We start from the raw sequence: 21,062 nt of genomic DNA, 5'->3' as shown, positions 1-21,062 counted from the left end.
ATTGCTCTTGATATTCGAGGTCTTCTTTGGTTCCATACGAAGCGTAAAATTATTTTTTCTATATCTGTGAAGAATGCTGATGGAATTTTAATAGATATTGCATTGAATCTGTAGATCAGTTTGGGTAGTATAGACATTTTGATGATGTTGAGTCTGCCGATCCACGAGCATGGTATGGATTTCCATCTGTTTACATCCTCTGCTATTTCCTTCCTCAGTGTTTCATAGTTCTCCCTGTAGAGGTCTTTTACCTCCTTGGTTAAGTATATTCCTAGGTACTTTAATTTCTTTGTTGCTATTGTGAAGGGAATTGAGTCTTTGATTTGGTTCTCAATTTGATTGTTGTTGGCGTATATGAATGCCTCTGATTTCTGTGTATTGATTTTGTATCCTGAGACTTTACTAAATTCATTGATCAGTTCCAGGAGTTTCTTGGTTGAATCATTGGGGTTTTCTAGATATAATATCATATCATCAGCAAACAGTGAAAGTTTGATCTCTTCTGGCCTTATTTGGATACCTTTAATTCCATTTTCCTGTCTGATTGCTGTAGCCAAGACTTCCAGCACTATGTTGAATAGAAGTTGAGATAGTGGGCAGCCTTGTCTGGTGGATTATTTTTTTGATAAGCGTCTGGATTCGGTTAGCTAAAATTTTGTTGAAAATTTTTGCATCTATATTCATTAGGGATATTGGTCTGTAGTATTCTTTTTTTGTTGCATCCTTTCCTGGTTTTGGTATCAGAGTAATATTGGCTTCATAAAAGGTGTCAGGGAGGTTTCTGTTCTTCTCAATGTTGTGGAATAGTTTCTGCAATATAAGTACTAGTTCTTCTTTGTAAGTGTGGTAAAATTCGGGTGTGAAACCATCTGGACCGGGACTTTTCTTTTTAGGGAGATTTTTAATTGCTGTTTCTATTTCAGCTGTTGAGATTTGTCTGTTCAGGGAATCTATTTCTTCCTGGTTGAGCCTAGGGAGGCTGTGTGTTTCTAGAAATTTGTCGATTTCCTCCACATTTTCCAATTTGTGTGAATAAAGATTTTTGTAGTACTCATAAATTATATCTTGTATCTCTTTGGGATCAGTTGTGATATCTCCGTTTTTGTTCCTTATGGAGCTTATTAGAGATTTCTCTTTTCTGCTTTTCGTTAGCTTAGCCTATGGTGTGTCAATTTTGTTTATTTTTTCAAAGAACCAACTTTTTGTTTTATTAATCTCCTGAATAGCTTCCCTGTTTTCAATTTCGTTTAGTTCTGATTTGATCTTGTTGATTTCACTTCTTCTGCAGGGTTTGGGGCTGGCCTGTTATTCTTTTTCGAGCTCTTTGAGTCGTTTCATTAGATTGTCTATTTGTGACCTTTTTGTCTTTTGGTTATAGGCATTTATGGAGATAAACTTTCCTCTCAGAACTGCTTTAGTTGTGTCCCAGAGGATTTGATAACTTGTCTCTCCATTGCCGTTTTCTTCATAGAATTTTTTTATTTCCATCTTGATTTCTTCATTTATGAAGTAATCATTTAGTAGGAGGTTGTTTAATTTCCACGTTTTTGTGTAGAAATGTGAGTTTCTGTTACGGTTGATTTCTACTTTTATTCCACTGTGATCTGAGAAGATACATGGTATGATTTCTATTTTTTTAAATTTCTTGAGATTTACTTTGTGTCCTAGGATATGGTCAATCTTAGAAAATGTCCCGTGAGCTGATGAGATGAACGTATATTCAGTGGATTTTGGGTAGAATGTTCTGTAAATGTCAGTCAGACCCAATTGTTTCAGAGTTTTGTTTAAGTCCATTATTTCTTCATTAATTTTCTGTTTGGAGGATCTGTCTCGTGCCATCAGTGGGGTGTTGAAATCTCCAGTGATTATGGAGTTGCTATTAACCCATTTGCTTAGCTCCAGTAAGGTTTGCTTTATGAATCTAGGTACACCTAAGTTGGGTGCATATATATTTAAAATTGTTATCTCTTCTTGTTGAACTGTGCCCTTCACCATTATATAATGACCCTCTTTGTCTTTCAGTACTTTTGTTGGTTTAAAAACTAAATAGTCTGAAATTAGAACTGCCATGCCAGCCTTCTTTTGGCTTCCAGTTGCCTGGAATACTGATCTCCACCCTTTTATTTTTAGTCTATATGCATCCTTGCAGGTTAGATGTGTTTCCTGAAGACAGCATATACTTGGCCTATATTTTCTTATCCATTCAGCCAGCCTATGTCTCTTGAGTGGAGAGTTTAAGCCATTCACATTTTTTTTTTTTTTTTTTGAGACAGAGTCTCACTTTGTTGCCCAAGCTAGAGTGAGTGCCGTGGCGTCAGCCTGGCTCACAGCAACCTCAATCTCCTGGGCTCAGCGATCCTACTGCCTCAGCCTCCCGAGTAGCTGGGACTACAGGCATGCACCACCATGCCCGGCTAATTTTTTGTATATATATTTTTAGTTGGTCAATTAATTTCTTTCTATTTTTGGTAGAGACGGGGTCTCGCTCAGGCTGGTTTCGAACTCCTGACCTTGAGCGATCCGCCCGCCTCGGCCTCCCAAAGTGCTAGGATTACAGGCGTGAGCCACCGCGCCCGGCCAGCCATTCACATTTATTGAGAGAACTGATAGGGAAGTTAGATTACTGTTCATTCTGTTGGGTTGGATGTTGTTGCTATGATGTCTGTCTTGAGCCATTGTAATATCTGGCCTTTAATCTTTGGGTTTTGGTTGTTTTTATATTCATGGGTCATTATTATGATATTCCATGTGTAATGCTGTTTTGAGTACTTCTTGTAGGGCTGGTCTTGTCTTGGTGAATTCTCTGAGCCTTTGCTTGTCTAAGAATGTCTTTATTTCTCCTTCATATATGAAGCTTAGTTTTGCAGGGAATAATATTCTAGGCTGGGCATTGTTTTGTTTCAAAAGAGTGAGAATGGGGCCCCAGTCTCTCCTTGCTTGTAAAGTCTCATTAGAGAAGTCTGGTGTTATTCAAATTGGCTTTCCCTTGTATGTCACTTGCTTCTTTCGTCTTACAGCTCTTAGAAGGGCCTCTTTAGTTGACATTTTGGTCAGTCTGATGACTGCATGTCGTGACGTCTTCCTGTTTGCATTGAATCTTCCAGGGGTCCTCTGAGCTTCTTGAACTTGTATATCGAGATTTTGAGCAAGGCCTGGGAAATTTTCCTCTACTATATCTTCAAACAGCTTGTCCAACCCTTGAGTGTTGTCTTCTTCCCCTTCTAGTAACCCTATGACCCTCACATTAGGTTTCTTCACATAATCCCACATCTCTTGTAGGCTTTGCTCTTTTCTCTTGTTTCTCTGCTCTATTTCTGTAACTGATTTATTTAATTGGGGGGTGTTATCTTCAATCTCTGAGATTCTTTCTTCTATTTGATCTACCCTGTTCTTGAGACTTTCCACTGTATTTTGTAGTTCCCTGAATTGATTCTTTATTTCCAGGAGTTCGTTTAAACATTTCTTCACTGTGTCTATTTCTTTAGTGAACTTTTTTTCCAGATCCTGGAGGCTTTTTCTGGTTATTTTGTGTTGGTTATTGAGTTGTTGTTGCAGGTCGGTGAGTATTCTTATTATCCACATACGAAATTCCTCTTCTGTCATTTTGGTTGCCTGATTTTGGTTGGTGTCCGTTTCTAGGTGGCTGGAGCTCCTCTTTGGGGGTGTGTTTTCCGTTTGGCTCTTCATATTTCCTGAGTTCCTTCGCTGATTTCTTCTCATGTCGATCAGTTGTTGTTTCTTTCCTTTAGGTTTTTGTTTGGGTATTCACATGCCTTGTTTAGTTTCTGAGCCGGTAGGTGGTGTCTGTGGGTGAGATTCGGCCACTCCCTGTATAATGAGTCAGTGGGTGCCGTGATAAGGCTGTGCAAGATGCCCTCCCTTTCAGTAGGTGGCGCTTGCTTGGAGGAACAGGCTATGCTGTTGTTTTTATATCCTGTTATCAGCTCGTGTTCCTGTAGAGAGAACTCTAGTGCCTCAGGTGGTGGGTGGGGCCCTGTGACTTCCAGGTGTGTCCTTTTCTCCCCTTCAGTGAGAGCTAGTCTAGGAGAGAGTCTGGGTGGAGCTGGGTTGGGTAAGCCTGCCCTCAGGCACCACCAATGTCTTTAGCAGGGGTCAAAGTTCTGTTCTCTGCTGCCAGGCAAAGCTGACAGGGTGGGGCTGGAATGGCCAGGCTCAGTCAGAGAGTCTGCGTGTGGGGGTGGGGCTGTCTGAGCCCAGCAGTCTGGAGCGGGTCTGGCTTCTTTCCACTGTCCCCAACTCCGTGGGTACTTCTGGGCCTCTGCCAGCAGGCCAGACCACAAGCCACCAGGCCTCCCCTGGCTGTGCTGCTGGCAGGGGGAGGTTCCCTGCGCAGGAATGCCACCTGGGCTGGGCGCACAGCCTCCCTTTGGGGGGAGGGTTGCCCTCTAGGATTCTGATCTGCCCCTGAAGGCACACACACCTCAGTAGGCTGTTCACGCATATCCCTTCTGTGCCCCAGGCAATGCGAGGGTCGGTACACGGGATCTGGTCTGCAGGTCTGACCTCTGGGTCCCAGAGTTCAAACTATATTCCCACCTGGGAGAGCAGTGCCAGTCCCAATTCACCCACAGGGAGCCCAAGCGGGGTCTATGTCTCTCAACCTCAGGGTCTGCCCCGTTCTCCTGGGATCACCATGCCAGCAGCACCTGGGAGGGCTGGCGGGTAGGGAGCTCACAGTCTGAGTTCCCCTTAGTCAGCTGTAGGGCCCCAAAAGGGAAGGTCCCATTCCCTGTAGGTGCCTCCGGCTGGTGGCTATATTGTCTCTTTGTCTCTCTGGGCAGCTGCACATAGGGTCAGCGGAGGGGAAAAGGAGGCAATATAGCGCCTGCCGCGTGGCTCCGGTCTGTGCACACCGAGGTGCCCCCAGGGAGTTGGGAGCCTGGTGCCGCGTCCGCTACTGGCTTACTGCTCACTGGCAGCGGCCGTCGCTGGGCTGGTGTCCGCAGGTCTCTCCACTCGCTGGGGAGCCCACCAGCAGTCCGGGATGCAGGGGAGGGGAAACGGCCAAGCCACCTACACTTCCCGCTGGTCTCCGGGCTGCTCCGGGGGTCCCAGCTTCCAGTTCTTCTCCGTAACCTCCTCCTGTGGAGTCTCCCGTGGTCTCAGGTACTCCTCCTTCTGACCCTCATCCGATGTAGGCTCGTCTTCTTGCTTCTTTCTTCTAATTTCTGCTAGAATCTGTCTTTTCTGCAGAGACACTCTGTCTGGCGGTGTTTCTAATCCGCCATCTTCTGGGCGCCCCCCCTGACTTGCTTCTTTAGCTGGTGGGAGAGCAGCCAGCTGCCAGTTGTTAGCCATCATGGCCTGCAGGTCTGACCTGAGCTGCAGGGGCTTACTTGCCCAAAGTCATGAACTTCACAAAATGGACATAACCAAGGACTAATCCAGGAAGCACTCAGTCTAAAGGTCTAGTTTGTTATTTTTAACATATAGTAAGGGTGTTGAGACATTTTACCTTCACATGTCCCCTTGGGATAAATAGTGTAAGCATTTAGGACAAAGGAGCCACCTAATCAGAGTTATTGGTTATTATTATCCTAGTAGAAAAATCTTATAGAAAGTATTTTTTAAAAAAGGGTTTGCTGGGGATTGTAAACATCTACCATGAACCGACTACAGAGAAATAGCACTAGATTTTTATATGGTGTTTTTCTGATACATCTGGACAAAATTTTGGAAGGCAAGGCTTCTTTTCAGAGTCATGGGCCTTTTTAGAGAAAACTTTGGGCCAGGCAAACAAAAATTGCATTTTACTAAGTTACTTAATTTCTGTGGTGGGCATTGTTGCTGTTTAAACATTTCAATCTGTAAATTCAGAAAGCACATGGGAGCAGCAGAAAAACAACCTTTAAAATGCACCCTAATTTGGCTGTGGTATGCAGGCTGGAAGTATAAGTGTGACTGATGCAAATGAATTCCAGGAAAAAGAGAATAAATGTGCCTTGATGTTGAAGATCAGGTTGACAAATGAGTACAACTTCACTTAGTGGCAGAATGAGCAAAGATGGCACTAAAGGAGCACTGAAATGAGAAATTAAGGGAAATGGCTTTAGTAGTGCAAATAACAACGTATAAGCATTATTTCGAGGAAAATATCATTAACAGAGAAACTATCCCCTAAACTTTTTTCAACATATCCTGTGTGAAGAAATTCATTTCAATACATGAATGAGAATTCTAAGACATTATGAAATACCTCAATCAAAAACTTCAAGGAAAAGAATACTCCTTTAAAGCTACTCTGGAAAATGAATTTACTATTCTAACTCATTTACATTTATTGGCTACTATTTTTTTCCAGGCAATGATCTTTTTTGTTTAACCACAACACTTCATGACCTGCAACTATGCATCACTGGATGATGGTAGTGCTCAGTGACAGCAGCCTAAGTCACACTGGCCACTGTCTCAGCTAATAAAGGACCTGCAGCCCCTGAGTCACAGCCACTAGCTCCCTGGTGCAAAGGTGACAGGGACTGAACCAATAAAGGTCTTTCTGGGTGTGCATCCTTGGAGATTGAGGAAAGATTTTGTGTTTTTCTTTTCTTGCTTTTGGTTTCCTTCTCTGATTGTTTGTTTACTTTTAACCATGGTGATTAAGTACATAAATCCAGAGCTATGAGTCAAAATGTCTCCAGCCTATTCTCTCAACAAGAGAATAAGAGAATAACACAAATCTATTAAGAGACTTAAAGTGATTCCAACAGCCTCACCAGGTTGTCTGCCTCAAAATTTTGAATGTTCAGATTTTCTTTAATATTTTTGATCTCTAGGCAAATGTGCCTGAAAAAATAAAACCCACCATATTGACTTGGTAGGCTAAAAACCCAGCTCCCAGTGCAATACAGTGTGATTCGTCCTCATTCCTGGCATATCACAGCCATTCCTCTGTTTGATCATGGCCCTAGCATTCATGGAAATGGGGAGAATGAAGACGAGTGGGCAGGAGGAATCTTGAACAAGTGGTCATTTACACTTTCCCCTTATTATGGGGGAACTTTGTAAACAAATCCTGGATCAGAAGCAGAATTTAGTCAAACCCAGAAGAGGACTTTAGTGAAGCGAAAGAATATCCAGATTCCTCTCTACAGGGTCATTGATCCAGTCCTTGCAAGATGCTTAATATGCATCTGAGGGTAGTGGCAGGTCAATCATACAGCTCAAGGCCACTTTTCTTGCCTCATGAATATTCTGAAATCCTGAAAACTGTCCATAATTTAACTGTTCTGCTTCTGAGATGTTTCTGCACAGAGATATTGATAAACGACATCAGCTCTTAGGGGGTGAAGTTAGGCAGGGTCCATATGTGTCTGGGTAGACTTGATACTTGTAGAGGTATTTTCTCATGCACCAGGGGGAATTTTGTTTTAAGGACCAATAATATGTATAATTACTGTGCTTGTTATGATAATTGGACTGCTATAATAAAATCTATCCCTTCTAGCAACTCAGAATCCTTTCTCAAACAGGATCTTCCCAGAGAGTTGAAGGACCTTACCCAAAGCCAGAAAGCTACTGGGTTAGATATGACACCAGGACTCAGGTGATCTGAATCTCCCTCCAGTGTCTGGTCCATCAGACATGGGATTAGCTTTTGATTTTTAGAGCCTATCAGAGATGAATAGAAATCATGCTCCTCTTAATTAACCAACGTGACAGGAAATACCTTAAAATAAAAGGGAATGCATCACTGATTTCCTCCATTTTGCAAGTTAATTAAAATGGAAATACATAAACAAATGTATTTCCCCTAACCAAAATTCAATGGTGTCAGATGGCAGACATCAGGGTTCTTTCTGCATTCCATCCTCCCTACAATCCTTCTGGGTCCTCACCCCAGCCTCTCTCATTTTTCTGTTCATATGCACTTTTGTAGGCACTATGGTGAGGAATGGATTGAAATTAAAGTGTCAGGTGTTAAGGGATCTCTGAAAGAAGATGTCGAGGAAAAATATGGTTAAAGTGCTGCTCCCAAATCGGGAGGATCAGACATTAGTACCAGCTTTTGGCCCATCTTCTTTCACCAAGGACTCACTGCATATGTCCTCCATTCTCTCTGTGTGTCTGTTTGTGCATGTCAAGAAATCAATGACCGAGAGAGGATGCCTACAAGGGTTGGAAACTTCGTGCCACTTCTGAGTGTTAGCTCTGCCACAGAGTATAGGAATCCACAAAATGGGAGAGATCCTCCTCTTATGGATAAGTTAAGTGTGACAGCATTCAAGGGCCTACCCATCTGGTCCAGTGAACACAGGACTTTTTGTGTGGACACCATGTGGATACCATGTTTGTGGCACCCAGCAGCATCTCAACTGTTGTGTAGTAGGATGTATCAGATTCAGAAGGCCTCCTATTCCTGGATTTTCTTCCTCCTGAGAGGTTATATGTGTTTCCCCTCCTCTTGATACTGGGTAGACCCATGTTTGCTTTGACAAGCGGAGTATGGTTGAAGTCAAGTTAGGCCAATTAAAGTAGACCATTGACATCTGCATAGCTTCTTAAGAGCCCTGAGAAGGCATGTAAACACTCTGCCTATCTGTATGGAAACAGCATAATTAGAGGCTCTGAGAATCTATGGGGAAGGACCAGAGTGCACGTGAGCCCACTCGACAACCGCCCACTCCAAGCCACCAAGCACGTCAGTACAAGTTGTCTGAACCCTTGCCGGGTAGCTAAGACATCGACTGAATACCACTGGGTGACCCTAGCCTAGTTTATATTTTTAAGTGTCACTAACACATGTTAAAGTACTTAAAGTAATTATAATAAATATTATTTTAAATTCTAAGTTGTCCTTTAAAAGTGGCAGGAGTTAATAGGCCTTTAAAAGTGGCCTGGTGTCATTTGAGACATTTGTATAATTCTGGATGTTTGAATAACTGTAACCTTAATGAAAAACTGCACTTTTTCCTAGTGGAATAGGGAGATGTCAAAGATTCCTGTATTCAGTATCCTTGGTTCTGAATGTGGGGAAAATTTTTCCTTTGAGCAGTTGTCCTCAGAAAGCTACCATTGTGTGGCTTTGGGGTTCAAATTAATACTATCGGTATAGTCCAATTAATTTTTTTCTATCAAACACAGACATATTACAAATATAAATTTAATCGTTTTTGGAGGGATTTGAGGCTGAAGGTAGATTCCCTCAGATAAAACCCTCATTAACAAGCATATAATATAAAAACAAGCCACTATCAGTATAATCAGTAAACCAAAAGGCACTTGTTGACTTACTGTCAATTTCAAGGTATTAAGAAATACACTTGACATATTTATGTAAATGACAAGTTACATAAAGCATAAGAAATAGCTAATTATTCGAAAGAGGCAAATGCATGTTTTAGAAATGAACATTGTAACCACTGAAGCAAAAGACTAATGAAATTCTAAACAGCAGATTAGAAACAGCTGGATAGGAGATTGGAGTACTAAAAGATGGAAGAAAAATGTATTCAGAACACTTCACACAAAGGAAACTAGAAAGAAATTATTAAATAGAGGTGAAGAGACTTATGAAGTGGACCAAAAAAGTATAAAGCGCATCTCACAGTAGTTCACAAAGCAGATATTAGGTGAATTGGAGAAGAATAATATTCAAAGAGGAAGTAGCTAGGGATTTTCCAGAATTAAGGGAAGACATAATTCCCTAGATTTGGATGTTTACCTGTATACACCATAGTAAAACTGCAGAAAAAAGAATAGATACAGATCATAAAAGCTGAGAAAACATTCACTGCCCCAAAATAATCTTGAGCCAAAAGAACTAAGCTAAAGGCATTACAGTAACCAGCTTCAAAATATGTTATAAAGAAATTGTAATCAAAACAGCATGGTTTTGATTACATGACATACAAACAGGCTCATTGATCAATGGAACAGAAAAGAAAGGCCAGAAATAAACTCATACATTTATGGTCAACTGATTTTTGACAAAAGAGCCATGAAGACACCACAGAGAAAAAGATGTTCTATTCAATGAATGGGATTGAGAAACTGATTATCCTACTGCAAAATATTGAAGTTACACTCTCACATTACACAATGCTTAAAAATCAACTGAAAATGCATTAAAGACTGAAATGGAAGACCTAAATGTTAGGGACTGACCTTCCACAGCCCCATCGGACAGAAAAGCAGAGACATCGAGGATGCAATCACACAAGAGGAGCTTTATTTTCTGGCTAGCCAGGGTCCGAGCCCCAGAGCACCAACGCAGTGGCCACTCTCGCAGGCAAGGACCCCCGATCGGAACAACGGCAAGCCTTTTATCCCCATGGTGCAGAAGCTGATCACGTGCGGATCATACGTTGCCCTTTAAAATGATTGGCAGGTTGGTTGCCCGCCGGCGGCAAGCCATTCCTTCCCCTGATTGGGCATTCAAGCCTTGCGTTTTGTTTCATCCCATGAAGCTCCCCGCTGCAGTGTAGCAAGCAAGAGATAAACAGAAGCAGAAGTGTGCTGTCAGCAGACTGCCCCACCCTGGGCGCAGTTCCCTGCTATCTTCAACCTCCCGACCAGCAGGAAAATTCCTCTGCCCCACACTAAAAGTGTAAAACTGCTAGAAGACAACACAGGGGATTAATTCCACAACATTGGTCTGGCCAAGGATTTTTTGGTTGTGACCATGAAATTTCAGGGAGCAAAAGCAAATATAGACAAATAGGATTGCATCAAACTAAAAAGCCACTGCATAGCAAAAGAAACAATTAACAAATTGAAGAGACAGCTCACAGAGTGGGAACAATATTTACAGTCTATACATCTAATAATGGGCTGTCAGTTTCTTTAATGTTGTTGTAACGGAATACCACGGTCCGGGTAATTTATTTACAAATTAATTAAGTTTCTGTCTCACAGTTTTACAGGATGGGAAGTCCAATACCAATGTGCCAGCATCTTTCCAGGGCCTTCTTTCTTTGTCATCCCATGGCAGAAGGTGGAAAGCCAACAGAGCATGTGCAAGAGAGAGCAAGAGGTTGAATTAGAAGCCTCAAGTCCTTTGATAGTTGGCATTATCCCATTCATGAAGGGGGAGCCACCAAATATTAACTTGTCCCAGCACCAACTCAAAAGTCCAAAGTCCCATCTAAATCAGATGTGGGTGAGACTAAGTGTACAATTCATCCCAAAGAAAATTGCCATCACCTGTGAGTCTGTGAAATCAAAACATGTTATCTAACTAGAAAGTACAATGGTAGGACACACATAAGGCCAGATATTCTTATTTCAAAAATGGAGAAATAGGGAAAAAGAAAGGAGTAACAGGATAGAACTGGAGGCCATTATGTTTAGTGAAGTCAAAGCTGAGAAAACATGCACTGCCCCAAAATAATCTTGGGGCAGTGCATGTTTTCTCAGCCAAGCACAGAAAGACAGATCTTGCATGTTCTTACTCATATGTGGGAGCAAAAGAAAAATGGATCTCGTGAAGATAGAGAGTAGATTCGTAACTACTGGTGCCTGGGAAGAGGAAGGGAAGGGGAGAACAAAGGGAAAAAAGAATATAAATTTACTTATTACTGTTGAACTAAACAAATATGGCAAAGATGGTAAATTATATGTGTATATGATACCTGACAAATAAATAAATAGAAAGAAAGAAGTAACAGGGCCCAGGTAAGTTCAAAACCCACCAGGGCAAACAACATTAAGTCTCAAAGCTGAAGAAAAACCTTGGATTCCATGTCCTGCATTCTGCACACACTCAGGCAGGAAGTGAGCCACCTAGGCCGCCATGCCCTTGTGGTTTTGCTGAGCTCGGTGAACTCAGTAGCTAATGGGTTGGAGTCTCACGCCTGCAGCTTTTCCAGGCTGGAGTTGCACGCCGCTGGTTCTACAGTTCTGCAGTCTCTGAAGTGGCTTTCCTCCCATGGCTGCCGTAGGCCCTGCCCTAATGAGGAGCTCTCTGTGGCAGCTTCAACCTTGCATTTCCGCTTAGCATTGCCATAGATGGGGCTCTCTGTGGTGGGTCCGTGTGGGGCGCGGTGGCAACGCCATTCCTAGATGGCGCCCGCTTCCTGGTCACACCCTACTGTGCGTCTGACAAACAGATGTTCAGCGCATGTGCAAAGCCTTGCCTCCTCTCCTGTTCTGTGTTGACCAATCAGGTTATGCCCCGTGTACTTACTGTCTATATAAGCAGCCGCGGAGAACGCCTCGGCGTCTTCCGCATGTAACCAGTTAAGCAATCCCCATTAAAGCGCTGTCAGAAGAACTCCGGTTGCCGTGTCTTCCTTGCTGGTGAGGCGGGCGCGACAGGTCCGCCCTGTGGACAAATCTCTGTTTGGGCTCCCAGACTGTCCGTGGCATCTTTTAACATCCAGGTAAAGGCTGACATGGCCCTATAGTGTGTATGCTCTGCACACCTGCAGTGTCGGCACCACATGGATGCCACCAAGGTACATAGCTTGTGCCCTTCAGAGTGGTGGCATGAGCCTCATCTGGGTCTGCTTGAGTCAAGGCTGCAGCAGCCAAGGAGCACAGTGCCGGATGCAGGGGGTGGGGACTTGAGGCAGTGCAGGGCACCAAATGCTGAAGTTCTACTTGTGCCTCTCTGGAAACCTCACTGTCAAGGCCCTCATTTGCCTGGAAGATCTCTGAAATGTCTTCGACCAATTGTCTTGATGAATAGCATCTGACTCCCTTCTACCAGTCTAATCTTTTGAGCAAATAGACACATGGCAACCCCTTTGGTTCCCTCACCTAAAGATGCCTGTTCACTATTTACATGGATAGTCTGGGAGTGTTCCAAATTGTTCTGTCCTGTTTCCCTTCAAATTAGAAAATCCATCTTTAAATAATTTCTCTCTACTCATATTTTACTATATGTGGTTACAAGTAACCACACAGCTCCTTCAGTATTTTGCTTAAAAATTTATTTAGCCAAATATCCTACTTCATTGTTCTTAAATTCTGTCTTCCATAAAACCCTCAGACATGGACACAATTCTACCAAGTTCTTTGCAACTGTGTAGCAAGGATGGTCTTTATTCTAATTTCCAATACTTTCCCCTGATTTCAATCCAAGGCCTCACAAGAACGGCCTCTATTCTCCATATCACTCCCAACATTCTGATAATGACCACTAATGTGTCTCCAAAAAGATTCAGAGTCTTCTGACAGCTCTTATCTTCTTCTAAGCCCTCACCACAATTGATCTTAATGCTCCCTCCATGTCAATCTAAACTTTTTCTAGCCTGCTCCACAAAATTCTTCCAGGCTCATTTCCAAAGCTGCTTCCCAATTTTGAACAACAGCCCCAATTCTCAATACAAATTGTCTGTCTGTCCGTTTTGTTTTGCTATAATAGAATACCACCAACTTGGTAACCTGTTGCAAAATTTTTATTTCTCACAGTTCTGGAGTCTGGCAAATCCATTATCAAGGTGCCACCATCTGGTGAGGGCCTTCTTGCTCCATCTTCCCATGGTAGAAGGCAGAAGGGCAAGAAAGCACAAGAGAACAAGGGGTTCAACTCACTTCCTCAAGCCCTTTTATAGTTGTCATCATTCCATTCATGAGGGGTCCATCTCCCATTAGGCCCTGCTAAGCACCTCCTTTTAGGCCCCACTTCAGAACACTGTTGCTTTGGGGATTCAATTTCTAACACGTGCTTTCAGGGGACGCATTCAAACAAAGCAAGGGTTAATATTCATAGTATACAAGTAACTGAAGTGACTCAATAGCAAGGAAACAAATAACCTCATCTAAAAATGGGCAAAGGACCTGGACAGACACTTCCCAAAAGAAGACATACAAATGACCAGGATTCATGAAAAAATGCTCGGCATCCCTACTTAATTAAGTAAATGCAAATTTAAACCACCATGACATATCACCTCACACCTGTTAGAATGGCTGTTATCAAAATGAGGAAATATAACAAATGTTGTGGAGGATGAGGAGAAAAGGGAACCTTTGTACACTATTGGTGGGTACTTAAATTAGTATAGCCATTATGGAAAGTGGTATGAAGATTTCTCGAAAAGTTCAAAATAGAACTATCATACCATCCAGTAATTCTAGTCCGGGGTATACATCCAAAAGAACTGAAATCAGTACGGGGAAGGGCTACCTGCCCTCCCATGTTCACTGCAGCATTATTCACAATAGCCAAGACAAGGAATCAATGTAAGTGTCCATCAACAGATGACTGGACGAGGCAAATGTGGCACATACACACACACACACACAAATGGACACAAATGGCACATACACACACACAAATGGCACACACGCACACACACACACACACTGGAATACTATTCATTCTTTAAAAAGAACAAAATTTTGTCATTTAAAACAACATGCATTAATCTAGAGGAGATTATGCTCAGTGAAACAAGCCGGAAACAGATAGACAAATACCAGACGATCTCACTTACATGTGCAATGTGAAAGGAGTTAAATTCATACAAGTAGAGTGTAGAATGATAACTACCAGAGGCTGTCGGGCGAAGTTGCGGAGGTCAAGGCATGAGGAGACAGGGAATTACTAGTAAAATGGTACAAACTTTCAGATAGGATGAATAAATTTTGAGTTTTATTGCACAGCAGGATCAATGACTATAGTCAATAATAATGTGTTGCACATTGCAAAATAACTAAGAGTAAATTATGAATGTACCACCACAAAATATACCAGGTATGTGAGGTGATGTATATGTGAATTAGCTTGTTTTAATCAGTCCACATTTTACACATATATGAAAACATCATTTGTACACCATAAGTGTGATAAAATTATGATTTGTTAATTGAAAATAATATAAATAAAAACACATAGCCTGTAAAGGAATAACAAATAAAATGACAGTCAAACTTCTTATATCCATAAATGGAAACCAAAAGCAGGTCTGACAGAAAAGAGCTATCCATATTGTATTGCATTCTATGTGTGCAATTATGTATGCAAACTATCATTTAAGGAGGAGTCTATTACAGACTTTCAGATGCACCATACTCCGTCAAGGACAGACTTCCTTTTGCAGCTGCTAGGGGCACAATCAGGTGCCAGTCGTCAGCTTTTAGCACTGCCTTACCTAAGCTCACACACGCGCTTCCCTACATGGCTCCTACTGACTGCCTGATTGTGGAGGGAGGGTAAAGACCTGGCTATTTCTGCCCAGTGTGAAATAACTCTAATGAGCCTCTTTTTTTTTTTTTTTTGCCATTTTTTAAAATTTTGGCATATTATGGAGGTACAAATTTTAAGGTTTCAAAAAATGCCTTTTCCCCCCGCTTCCCCCAACAAGTCTGAGTTTCAGCGTGACCATCCCCTCTAATGAGCCTCTCATCTTCATAGTTCCTCATGGGATCAGAAGAGGCTTTTGTTGGCCATGCATGAGAGATGCATTTCTCCCTCTGCCCACATCTGCCTCCTTCTGTCCTTCCCTCAGCCGTGGCTCCTGAATGATTTTCCTGCACACTAAATTCCATCTCAGTGTCAGCTTCCTGCAGAAACTAACTCACAAGCTCAGATGTGAAAATCCATTGTGTTTATACCAACAGACATCATGTTAAAGCAGTTTCTCAAGAATGTCATTTAAAAAGATGGAATATGATCATAGGAAGATGGTTCGAGATATAAGAAAGAATGGAAATAGAATAAATTAACAAATAGGAGTAAATAAAAAACAATTACAGTATAAAACAGTTGCAATAATGCTTATTGCTATGCTGAAGGAGAAAAAAACCAAGACAGAACTGAATACTGTCAAACTGCATCACATGGATGATGAAAGCATCTCATGCGAGCAGCTCCTGCCCCAGTTGTCACTGGCTCAGCAATGAAGGACTTGCCATGGCCAAAATATGGGAGTGACCTAGGATGAACCACTTGAGCTTCCTGGAATGCTCAGCCTTGGAGATAGTGGAGGAAATTGGTGTGGTTCTTTCCCTGTTGTTTCTTTGCTTTCTCATTTTTTATTGTTGTTCTTGTTTTTTCTTTTTTTGAGATTGAGTCTGTCTTGTTCCCCTGGCTATAGTGCAGTAGCATCATCAAAGCTTACTGCAACCTCACACTCCTGGGCTCAGGTGATCCTCTGCCTCAGCCTCCGAGTAGCTGATACTATAGGCGCATGCCACTGCACCAGATATTTCTTTTTTTTCTATTTTTGGTAGAGATGGGGTCTCAGTCTTGCTCAGGCTGGTCTCGAACTCCTGAGCTCAAAAGATCTACCTGCCTTAGCCTCCCAGAGTGCTAGAATTATAGGCCTTAGCCACCACCCCAGGCCTACTGAGAGTTTTGATAAGAATCCAAACGAGTATTTGAACAGCCATATCCCTTGATTTCCAAGAGCACTCCAGTCACCATGTCAAGTAATTCCTGCTTAAGCTACATGGCTCAGCCCAGGACAAAAGTGGATTTTGAGTTAGAGGAGCAAGGGTCCAACATGGCCAGAATCATTCTCCTGGCATAATGAACCTGGATTATGAAGGTCGGTCTGTCTCAAAAAGGCAAAGTTGAAATTTCTACACTTCAGGTTGTTTTTGTGGTTTCTCATCAACATTTGCATAGTGTTTCATCAATCAGATGATGTGGTCAGCTGACTTTTTCTATGTGTGGCTGGGACCAGAACGTGTCTCTTGTATCCTTGCATCAAATTGAGAATGATTTCATTGATAAAATTTCAAGTAGGATGTCTATATATTTATTTGCAGGTGGCATTTTTCCTTTTTACATTTCAGCATATTATGGGGGTACAAATATATTGGTTATATGTAATGCCTTTGCCTCGCTCAAGCCAGGGCTACAAACGTGCCCTTCCCCCATACAGTGTTCTCCTCTTCCATTAGTTGTGAGTTTACACCCCCCAACACCTGATCGGCACCCAATGAATATTACTACCATGTGAACACATTAGTGTTGATCGATTAGTACTGATTTGATGGCTAGTACATGTGGTGCATGTTTTTCCATTCTCATGATACCTCACTTTGAAGGATGGGCTCAAGCTCTATCCAGGAATACAAGAGGTGCTAGATCGCCATTGTTTTTTGTAGTTCAGTAATACTCCATGGTGTACATATACCACATTTATTAATCCATTCATGTATTGATGGGCACCTGGGTTGTTTCCACAACTTTGCAATTGTGAATTGTGCCACCATAAACATTTGAATGCAGATGTCTTTATTATAGAATATTTTTTATTCCTTTGAGTACATGCCTAGTAGTAGGATTGCTGGATAAACTGGTATTCCTATTTTTAGCTCTTTGAGGCATCTCCAAATTATGTTACATAGGTGTTGTACTAATTTGTAGTCCCACCAGCAATGTAAGAGTGTTACAATCTCTCCACATCCACTCCAGCATTTGTTGTTTTGGGATGTTAAAGGCCATTCTCACAGGAGTTAAGTGACAGCAATGCTCTAATTTTTTGTGATTTCTTCACTGGTTTTTCATATTTTGAAATAAAAATTACATTTTTCTCCTCATAATCAGGGCTGATTTTCTTATTAGACATTTTTTGTTATCAGTTGAATTAGCTGGTTTTTAAATATCTAAGGAAAAACACCATTGGAATTCTCACCATGGGGGATGACAGGTCATTTGTGTTCTCCATTCTATCAATCATGATTAATACTCAATTTCTTACTTCTGTTTGGGGGTCAACTTGTGCAATTTGTTTTTACATAAAAACATTGAGGAAATCTTATTGTATGTATTATCATAGATACTTATAAATTTTAAACGTTTCCATATTATTCATAACCTTTTTAATCATAAGAAAGTTTCTGTGAGAATTAATTTTATAAGAATTTAGGAATTATTTAATATGCAATAGCTCTAATGTGTATTCACCATTTCTAACACCTAGGACAATTTTTAGAAGCTAACTATTGTTAAGACACAGTACTAAACTTGGTAAATATGAAATGCTCTTATATACTTTTCAAATATAACAATTTTTGGTTGTTTTATCTGTTCAGAGACGGTGATTTGGCCATTTCAACTCTTCTAGATTCAGTGAGGGGTAATCATAACTGAAGGCAGGAGTGGGGCAGCCAGGTCCCTTTCCTTCCCAGGGCTCTCTGCAGGCCACATACTTGAGTTCTTGTTCAAGTCAGGGTGACTTAGACAGGGATTACAATAGATTCTGAGGAATGTCCCAAACGTGGCCATAGTTCACTTCTCTGGCATGATGGTCTTGGGTTCTAGAGAGCAGACTCTTAAGAAACTGAAGCTGAAATCACTACAGTTTTGGAGATTACTGTGATGTCTTTCAAAAGCTCATGGTGTGGCATCAATCAGCTGATATGGTCGGATGACCTCTTGCTGTGTGGGGCATCTTGGTGACTTTCCCCGAGTCAGGCAACAGGACGCTCCTAGGACGGCAGGAGCCCGCAGTGACAGGTGCATGCCACACCCAGCCACAGGAGCACCATCCAATCACCTTCAGGGCAGCGAGGCTCTCTGATAGGCTCACCTCGTGACATTCCATCCAGTCAATGGCCACGTGGCCCGTGACGTTGGGAAGCCCAGCGCGGGAAAACGGGTCCCCAACGGCCCCAAGCCTCCATCTTCGCTTCTCCAGAGCCCCGACTGCTGTCTCCGCCATGGCCGAGCCCTCGTCCGAGCTGTCCTCTGAGGCCTGCCCCGGCGCCCAGGCACCTGAAGAGGCCGAATCGGCCCAGGCACCTGAAGAGGCTGAATCGGCCACGACGACCCAGAAGCAGAAGCAGCCGAGGCGTCGCAGCCGCCGCTCCAGCCGTGACCGCGACAGCTTCGCCACCTACTTCCCCAGGGTCCTGAAGCTGGTGCACGACGACCTCCGCCTGTCCCCTGCGGCCGTGAGGGTGATGGATTCGTTCGTCCACGACATCTTCGAGCGCATCGCCGAGGAGGCCGGCCGGCTGGCGCGCTACACCGAGCGCTCGACCATCACCGCCAGAGAGGTGCAGACGGCCGTGCGCCTCACGCTGCCCGGGGAGATGGGCAAGTTCGCCGTGTCCGCGGGCAACAAGGCCGTGCTCAGATACACGCGCAGCAAGTACGCCGCCCCCGCCCCGCCGGAGCAGCGGCCCCCAAAGGCTCTCGTCAGAGCCACCCCGGACGGCCCGGAGCAGCAGTAGCCGGCGCGGCCCGCACCCCGTGCTCCTGGCAGTCGGCGTCAGGCCGCTTCGGGGCCAAGTGTTCAGTTCAGAGACTTGTTTGGTTCAAAAGTTTATTTTCCAGCCCTCAGATTCTTCCTGTCTTTGATCTGCCCTCGTTTTGAGGCTTTCCACTCTGTTGTGTGATTCCCTCAATAAATTGTTCATTTTGAGAAGTTCTGTTTGATTTTTCTTTAATATTTCAATTTCTTGCTCCTCTGGAGAGGCACTCTGGTGCCTCAGCTGGTGGGCGGGGCCCTGGGATGTCCAGGTGTGTCCTTATTCTCCACCTCAGTGGGGCAGGTAGGGGAGTGAGGCTGGGCGGAGCTGGGATGGGTGAGCCTGCCCTCAGGCTCCACAAATGCCAGGTGCTTCTGTGCAAAGCTGCCAGGGAGGGGCTGAAATGGCCCCACTCAGCTGAAAAGTCTGAGTGTGTGGGTGGGGCTGAGAGCTGCAGTCTGGAGCAGGCCTGGTCCTTTCCACCCCCCCCCCCCCCCCCCGTTCTGTGGTTTCTCCTGGGCCCCTCCCAGCAGGCAGGTCATCAAGCCAACGGATCTCCCCTGGCTGTGATGCCAGCCAGGAGGTTCCCTGCCCCAAATCGCAGCGTAAGCTGGGTGCACAGCCCTGCTATGGGAGCAGGGTTGCACCTCAAGCATGCTGACCTGCCCCTGAAGGCACACACACCTCAGTAGGCTGCTTCCCAGATATCCCTTCTGTGCCCTCTGGCAATACAATCAAGAGCTGGGTGTACGGGATCCAGTCTGCAGGCTTGTCCCCTGTCCCCTGGGCCCCAGAGATCAATCCCTGACCCTGCCAGGGAGAGGAGTGCTAGTCTCAAGTCCCCCACAGGGTGCCCAAGCTGGATCAGGGTCTCTCTGCCCATGGATTTGCCCCACTCTGCTGGAGTCACCAGGCAGGCGGCACCTGGGAGGGCTGGCGGGTAGGGAGCTCACAGTCCAAGTGCCCCTCAGTTTGCCACAGGCCCCCAAAGGAAAGGTCCTGTTCCCTGCAGATGCCTCCCTGTGGTGGCTAAATAGTCTCTCTGCAGCCGCGGGGAGGGGAGGGCAGGGGAGAATGGAGCTATATGGCGCCTGCCCATGGGCCCGCGTCTGCCGGCAGGGAGGTGCCCGGGGAGCTGGGAGCCTGGTGTCCCATCCGCAAGAGGCTCACGGCTCCCGGGCGCCGGCCGTCTCTGGGCTGCTGTCAGCAGGTCTCTCCAACCGCTCAGAAGCCCACCAGCAGTCCAACACGCAAGGAAGGGAAATGTCACAGCTCCACCTACCCTTGTCGCTGGTCTCCACGCCTCTCCGGGTTCCACCCTGCCGACGCCTTTCTCCTTCTTCTTGTGCCCTGCAATGTCTTCCCGTGGAGCCTCCTGCGGTTTCAGGCACCTTCCTTCCCTCCCTCATGCGATCCGTGTCTGTCTGCCTGCTTCTTTCTTCACTTTCTTGTAAAATCAATCTTACTTGCAGAGCCACTGTGGCTGGCGCTTTCTCTAGTCCGCCATCACTCCCCGGTCTCTAATTGAGGGTTGTTAATTGGCTTAACTTCAATATTGTTGGTTCTCAGGGAATAGGGAGCCCCAAGGACTGGGAGAGAGAGGGGGTCAGCGGATCTGTGGAGCAGTCAGAGTTACGTTTGCCGTTTTTGCCAATTTCGTTTGCCGTCCTCTGTGGCTGTGGTTCGTGGGGCCCAAAACAAGTACAATAGCGACATCGGAGATCACTGATCACAGATCCACATAACATACATACTAATAACGTACACACCCTAAAGATTGTAGGAATTATTACAGTGTAAGAGATGCAGAGACAAGAAGCGAGCATGTGCTGTTGGAGAAATTGCATTGATAGATTTCCTCCATGGCTGCTTGGCTCAAACCTTGAAGTTATAAATGTGCAGCACCTGTGAAGCGAGATGAAACAAGGCGTGCCTGTGCACATGGTATA

The 21,062-nt window shown here is 44.1% G+C and overlaps 1 protein-coding gene across 1 annotated transcript; it reads left to right on the top strand.

Annotated features, from left to right (window-relative positions):
- The first annotated feature begins 18,544 nt into the window (after window positions 1-18,544).
- Window positions 18,545-19,329, top strand: LOC142865892 (histone H2B type 1-F/J/L-like). Its single transcript, XM_075999398.1, has one exon. The coding sequence runs from the start codon at window positions 18,580-18,582 to the stop codon at window positions 19,093-19,095; it is 516 nt and encodes a 171-aa protein (XP_075855513.1). The 5' UTR covers window positions 18,545-18,579; the 3' UTR covers window positions 19,096-19,329.
- Window positions 19,330-21,062: the final 1,733 nt, after the last annotated feature.

The sequence above is a fragment of the Microcebus murinus genome, chromosome X, assembly GCF_040939455.1.
Source record: "Microcebus murinus isolate Inina chromosome X, M.murinus_Inina_mat1.0, whole genome shotgun sequence".
In the NCBI taxonomy this organism is placed as follows: domain Eukaryota; kingdom Metazoa; phylum Chordata; class Mammalia; order Primates; family Cheirogaleidae; genus Microcebus; species Microcebus murinus.
The sequence above is the reverse complement of the archived record's forward strand: the minus strand, read 5'-3'. Positions and strand labels throughout refer to the sequence as shown.

Bases quoted from the DNA above. Each gene is read 5' to 3' on its own strand.
- LOC142865892 (XM_075999398.1), top strand. From the start codon at position 18,580: ATGGCCGAGCCCTCGTCCGAGCTGTCCTCTGAGGCCTGCCCCGGCGCC.